The 7,419-nt window shown below is 33.1% G+C and overlaps 1 protein-coding gene across 1 annotated transcript; it reads right to left on the reverse strand.

The window, feature by feature from the left end:
• Positions 1 to 3,322: 3,322 nt before the first annotated feature.
• On the reverse strand, positions 3,323 to 3,958 carry LOC133296699 (kunitz-type trypsin inhibitor-like 2 protein). Its single transcript, XM_061495754.1, has one exon. It carries the CDS (start codon positions 3,956 to 3,958, stop codon positions 3,323 to 3,325), a length of 636 nt encoding a protein of 211 aa, XP_061351738.1.
• Between the last annotated feature and the right edge of the window lie 3,461 nt (positions 3,959 to 7,419).

Raw genomic sequence — 7,419 nt, forward strand, 5'->3', positions numbered from 1 at the left:
TTGATAAATAGTTTATAATGACCAATTAGGGGCGAGTGCAATTGTATATAATTGTGCAGGTAGCATAACTCATATTAGTCATCATATACTTTATTTCTTTCTTTTTTTGAAAAATAAAAAATAAAAAATACATAATCAAAGACTAGCAGATAAGATAAAATTGCTAAGAGCCTCCAATCAAGTTTATATTTCAGGAAAGAATGGAATTGGTATGGTCATTGTTTCTTTCTTTTCACTTTATCACCTTCTTTATTTTCCTTAAATTGATTGTTAATGCATTGATTTTCAGGTAGCAAATATGAAGTATACGAAGAAATGTCCTAACGATGCAGACATAGAATTCCTGTACACACAATCCCATAGTTAAATGAAGTTCGTTTTGTTGGGAAAACTCGGTTCCCTCAAATCGGCTCAGGGGCCTTTGTGCGGAAGTCAATCAACAAGATCCTGATCTCGGATCTCGGCAATACCTCGGCCTGAACTTCACCAGGTCGGGTAGCGCAGCGGAAAAATCAAAATGTAAACACGGGAGAGAGAGAGAACACAAGCAATTTTTAACGTGAGAAAACTTTCTCCAATGAAGAAGTAAAAAACCCTCGGGACCTAGTTCAGATCAAAAATTCACTATGAAAATAATGGTTACAAAATAATCAGAATACACCAATGTGGTGGTTAACTCAATCTCTCCAACAATGGTGATAATCAAACTACCCTAGAGATGTTTCACTCAAACTCTCTCTAGAGATCTCTCAAATGCAAAGCATAAAGCTTTGCTCAAACAATCCAATAATTATCTCTCAAATTTTCTCTCTCATTCTCTTAACCTAGCCTCCACCCACAACTAATGAATATATAGAGGAGGTGAGATCTAGGGTTAGGGTTTTTAGAAAACCCCTCAATGGGCTTGGGCTTAACATTGAAGGTGGAAGCCCAACACGTTTGACTAACATAGCAAATAGCAAGGTGCAAACCAGGTCTTAATAGATCAAATCAATTATTTGGGTGGTGCGAGTGCAATAATCTAACAAGGCAAACTTGACCTGCAATTCAATCTTAGCACCCTCAGTGATAAGCTTAGCAGCAGTTACCAACCAAAGGCCCGGAGCATCATGGGAAGTTTTAGTGATAAAGATAAAATAGTTATATTAATTAGAAACTCTAACATTGCTAATGAGAGACTTGGATGAAAAAAAACATAAGGAGATAATTGATAAAATAAAATAAAGATGTAAGTGATTTAATTAATATCTAAACATAATAACTTCACTAATAATGAGAGATTTAATTAATATCATTTAAAGACAAACCATAGGAGGGTATTTGAACTTTTTCCTATTTTTATTGGACCCTCCTTGACTCTGGCAACATAGGAAATAAGGATCATCCATGCTCATGGAAATATGCGGAAAGTTCATTTAATCAAACGGTACATTTAATTTTTATCTAAATCCGTGAATTGATTATCGACAGAATATTTCATCAATAAAACGGTCACTAACACATTATTTGAAAGGGATAATATATTGTAATAATCAATTAGTGTTACTACTAATCAATTTCATCGTTAGATCATCTATGTTGATCGAACAATTATATTTATTTCTATTTTTGTATGGTTATGATTCCCCATATTTAATGTGAAAGCATTAAATATGAAAAATCATAATCACATAAAAGTGAAAATAAATATAAAGTATTAAATATGGAGAAATCATAACTATACAATAATAAAAATAAATATAATCGTTAGATCAATATAATTAATCTAATGATAAAATTGATTAGTAATAATATTAATCAGTCAATAATTTTAAGATTGTAGGTTTCTTCTTTTACCGAAAAAAGTTATAACCGACTCATGAAATTGTGAGATCCATCAAATTAAAAAAAGAAAAGAAGAAGGCTGATTGGACTTTTGTTTGTTTGCACAGGAGAGGATAGTTTCTCCGACAAGAAGAGAGACTCCTTCCCAATAATTTTATCAACGATTTTATAAGAGTTATGTTGTAAAAAAAGTGATTGTGTAATGTTATAGAAATTCGTTTTGCGTGCCGTAATTTTTTTTTTTTTTTCTTCAAAAAATGTGAGCCTCACAAAATATTATGCGTAAAATTTTTTATTATGTCATGTTAAATGACAAATGCAAACTCTTTTTATCAAAGTCTTGACGAAGTTTTTTCGTCAATAATTTTTATCGATGATCTGGACATTTTTAACAGTGTGATCCTTTACTTTTTCTTTTATGTTTAGTTTCTTATTTCTTTTCTTAACAAGTACCTAGTAGCATAAGGACAAAATAAAAATTATGCATGAGTTTCACTTAAACTATTCATGAATGCTCCGCGAGGAAGGAATATTTTATTCCTTATGTGCTGCACAACCTAATTTTGTTAACACACCCATAGCAATATATAACTGTTACAACTTCCAAGAGTATACTCGTGGGCCACGAGGAGCCCAACCTCATTCTTTTTATGTTTTGCGATGACTTTATAGATGTTAGTCTTTGTAATGGCTTCTAAATAGCTTAGTGCTTATTGTTTTACCAAGCCTATATATCTTAATTTTCAGCCACCAAATTCAACAACAGATGTGTCTTAGTATCTGTTTCAGTATTTTTAATGAAAATCAATTGCATATCTCAAATTACCTTCGCAAGCCCCTTTAAACTGACAAACCAATGTAGAAACAATTTAAGGACCTTCTTTTACTATAGTTTTTTTTTTTTTGTAATTCTTTTACCATAGTTAAAACTTCACATGTTTGACTATGCTACTTCATTTATCTTCCTCCTGTCCCTCAAGAAATTTATTAAAAAAAAGGAAAGGAAATAACAAAATGGGTGAACTAAACGAACAACCAAACCAAGCACTTCAGTTAAGTTATATCTAAAGATGTATATATTCAAACATGTTATCTAAATATGTTCAGCCAATTTATCTAAGAATTTCTATATTCAAATATTTTATCTAAACATAATAACTTAACTAAAAGGGTGAAAAGGATATAAAGCCAAATATAAATCGATTTTAGAAACCATTTTTACGTTTAGATTAATATCACTTCACACGCTACAAGTAATCACCAGAGAAATGGTTTTGAAAAAAAGAAAAAGATAGAGAAAGAGAGAGAGAGGAATAATAAGACAAGAGAGGGAATACATGAACACCAACAAGCAGATGCAAAGAAGGGAACACATCACAAGAATTATTCAAAGTTAGCATTGAGATTTTATTTTCAACTACAAGCAGAGAACTCATCACAACAAGAGCTATGATTGCATTCATTCAACGCTATTTACTTTACCCATGAGATATTTCATTCAAACTACGGTCCTAATCCCACCAGTGAAATCAGCATCTACAAACACAACTTCAAAGGGTTCATGCTCAGTCAGATTCAGACGTCTTCCACCTTCACCATTATCAAAACGTCCAATATCCAAACAAGTTGGAGAGCCAGAGACACAGAACACAAGCTTATAACCCCTTTTGTATTTCTGAATGTGAAACTTTCCACTCAGAGTCTGTTCTCCTGGATGGTCTTCAGGACCACCAATACCCACACATGCCTTTTGAATATGATTATCAACAAACACCAACCATTTTGATGATTCAGCACAATTAGGCTTCTTTTCAAATGCAATATCCAATGGTGTGCCTGTAAAAATAATACCAGGGCTTATTCCTGGTATGCTGAATTTCACTGGCAACCCTTTGATAACCTCAGAATAATCTTGCAATACAGTAACTGGGCACTTTGAGTTCCCAGTTTTGCCAAGTCTTACTCCACCACCAGGTGGACCAAAGATAGCTGGCAGAATGTAGTATTTTCCACCTGGAAAAATGGGATTTCCATTTATGTCCAGAACTTGTTCAACATCATCTGAGAAAGCTAATGGAAGCTTTGATATGAAGGCAAAGAGGAGGAAGGAGAGGGTAAATAGTGTAGGTTTCATGGTTTAAAGCTAAGGATGTTGTTGTACTTGTGTCTTGTTCTGTTCCCTCTGCCTCTCTACTATATATAGAATTTTTAAGAGGTACTTAATGTGATGACAGTGATGTGGATGCAGGAAGTGACTCATATATGGATAAATTTTGAGTATTATAATACATGCCAACATAGGAAACATAGCAAGTAAAGATCTTCCATGCTTGTCACAACCTTTACCTTTCCTTTTAAGTTAGTCTTTAGAAATTATATCCTCCACAAGTGGAGGTTATCTTTACAATTTTTTTTGTTTACAACCTCAATTATATTCTCTCAGAAGAATACTATCTATTAGTGTTTTTTCAAAAGAACATAATTAAAATTGTAAGAGTTGTAAATAAAAAAAAAAATTGTAAACGTAAGCTGCCTCCTACACAATGCACTGCTGCATCTTTCGAATTAAGTGCATTCAATGTTTGTCCGAATATAGATATTGTTTCCCAAATTTGCAATTAACTAATATTTTTTATGTTTGCTCAAAACAAGATTTGAAATTTTATTTAAAGTATATAGGCTCATTTATAATTTTAAATTATAGAAATACACTTTTTTTTAAAAACAAAATGTTATGAATCGGACACATAGACTCAATTTATTGGGCTAGTCGTTAAGGCTCGTATAAGAGGAGATAATTATACTCTCGTTACACTAAATCTCACTTCTCATGCACATGTACCTTATCCACGAGATAAGGATGCTTGTCTCACACCTATTAAGGTCCATTATCGCAAATCAGTTGAGGCTCTCTCTCACTCATCATTGGAACATTTTTTACTTATATATACGTCTCTTCATTCAAGAGACACATTTTTTTTTTTTTTATAACACATTTTTACTCCATTGAAATACAGTCACAAGAGCCATTATTTTCTCTTCATACTCTGCATTTGCCGGAGACCTATATGTAATGACTCTCCTATTGAATTTAGATATATACCTTTATCTCACTAAGTTATTGTTCTATTGAAATATTGCCCTAGAGAAAAACAAATTTATTATCAATTGTTGAGATATATAGTCCCACATTAGTTATATATGTAAAATGTGAAATTTATAAGGTCTTAAATGATGTATCCCAATGTTCTTTATAATTATGAGAATACCGAACACTCAGTACATCTTTTATTAAATATAAAATAATATATTTATACTACATTTATCTTTATAATTATTTTTCCTCGTATCATTTTTTTTTTCTTTTTTAACAAGGGAGTAGGTACTCCCGTAGCTGACAAAATGTGCTTCTTACCAACATAGTTACACTTATTTTTAGTAATCCCATGAGCTACACGTCACAAGGAGGGGAGCACAACTTCCTTTTTTAATAACTAAACAAGATTTAAATAACAGACATTGGAAATAAAATTATTCATGAGCTCCTTTGTGGATAACTCAACGTTTTCTTTTTTTTTTTCTTTAAGAAACACGTAGGTATAAGGAGAAAACAAAAATTAAGGCATGAGGTCCACGAAGACCATACGACTTTGTTGATGTAGAAAATTGTAATATTAAATTATTGATGTATGTTCCGCGAGGGAGTAGTAGTTTATTCCTCCGCGTGGTGCACAACTTATTTTTTTTTTTTATATTTGTTAAAAGTTCACCTCGTGTTCTTTCAGGCCCGTACAAAAGAATTTATAAAAATCTTTGTGCCTTTTAGCTTCGAATAAATACAAAGTTTGTGATATTTTCAATATTAAATATTTGTCCCGAAGGAATCTTAACATGTATTTGTTTAAGGGTAATATTACTCTCATGTAGCATGAGAGTAGTTCTCTCATGTTACAGAGAGAATCCAAGTAGGGCCCGCTATTTGAAAGTAAAAAAGAAAAAGAAAAAAGGAGGGACACGATTTTCGAAGTGAGAGAAAAGGAGATAACTACCTCATGTAAAATGAGAGTAGTATTTCTCTTTGTTTAATTATCTTAACCAATATACAGCATACTAGAAAACAAAAGGTGCGATTTTTTTAATTCATAGAACGATTTAAATAAGTTCTGTTTAGAATATATCAAAAATCAAAGAATAACGTTGCCATTTATCAAATTTTATCACTCAATATACGGTATATCAGGTAAATTGCTGTGTAATATCTCAATGTATGGGTGTTCAATGAGGGAGTGATATAGATAACAACTCAAAAAACGTCAGTGTAAATCGTGACAGAAGAGAAGGGGGTGTGTATATTGTAGAGAATAATAAATCATTAAGTGGTCACAAGTTCCATCCTCACTAATACTAATTTTCTTTAAAATTAAAATAAGCACAAAGTAAATAAAAATATATATCATGTGCCCTCTCCGTGGGACAAGAGAAGTTTTATGGGTCTCACTCTTGTATTGAGACACTGTTTTACCACGACGGTGAACTGTTCAGGGAGAGTGGAGAGTGGAGAGTGGAATCTCCTAAGGTGATATCTATGGACTCACATGTGGAGCGCTATGGGACAGAATTTTTATTGGGCCTTAGACGGCCAACACATACTTGTTGGGCCTAGGTGGACCAGCCATGACAAAAGACCCCAGCTTGATAGTCTGTGAATTCAAAGTACCAAGATTTATAAGAACTTAGTCCGGTCGTCCATAGCTTGCAATGTTTTCTATACGAATACAATGGTGTGGCCAATCGGTCACAAGCTTTCAGGTTGATCTTCATGGCTTGTTGATTTCTCGTTGTGTATGGTTGGAGGATGTCTTTGACCGGCAGGTTAATTAGTTGGTGTTTTATGTTCCCGTTTGTTTTCCTTGTTGTTGGTTCTGGATAGAATTTGTTAATTTGTTCTGGTTGTGCTTTCTAAAAACACCATGTAACAAAAGGCATGTTTTAGGGGAGTAACACTGTACGTTATAGAGGTTGTTCGGCTCACCATTATTCTATTGAGATTTACTTATCTCACATACTTTCACACTCCCTCAACTCCTTTGAAGATGATTTAGCTACTCCTTGCCCAAAACAAATTCTTGGAATTTTTTGAGAGTTAGAGGAAAACCGCCTCCTCTTCGATGATGGATTAGTCTCACATTTTTCTCGTAACAGTTGTTCAATGCACCTTCTGTTTCAATGATGAGCAAGCCTTATAGGGGCAGTAAACAAGGTGACTGGAGAAGGTTGTATGAAGATACCTTCCAGTTATCTACCAAAAAAAACGAAATAGTAAATCAACCCAAAATATAAATAAATAATGAATTAACCTACAGATTGAACCTAAATAATAAATCACCCAAAATCATAGTATCTCATAGTGATTACTCCCTATCCTTGGCTTATGTATGGAGGTGGCCTCGATAGGAAATGAAATTTGCTCATTGCTTGTGTTAGTGTAGTTGCCACATTATGTTGATGTTGATATCATGGTGGCCTGCGTGTTGGTGACATAAGCTCTCAATTATTTGAGGTTTCACTCTTAGAGAATGAAAAATAAAGAATATG

Source organism: Gastrolobium bilobum, unplaced genomic scaffold (genome assembly GCF_033153095.1).
Source record: "Gastrolobium bilobum isolate Gb01-03AN ecotype WA unplaced genomic scaffold, APGP_CSIRO_Gbil_v1 utg6129, whole genome shotgun sequence".
NCBI lineage: Eukaryota > Viridiplantae > Streptophyta > Magnoliopsida > Fabales > Fabaceae > Gastrolobium > Gastrolobium bilobum.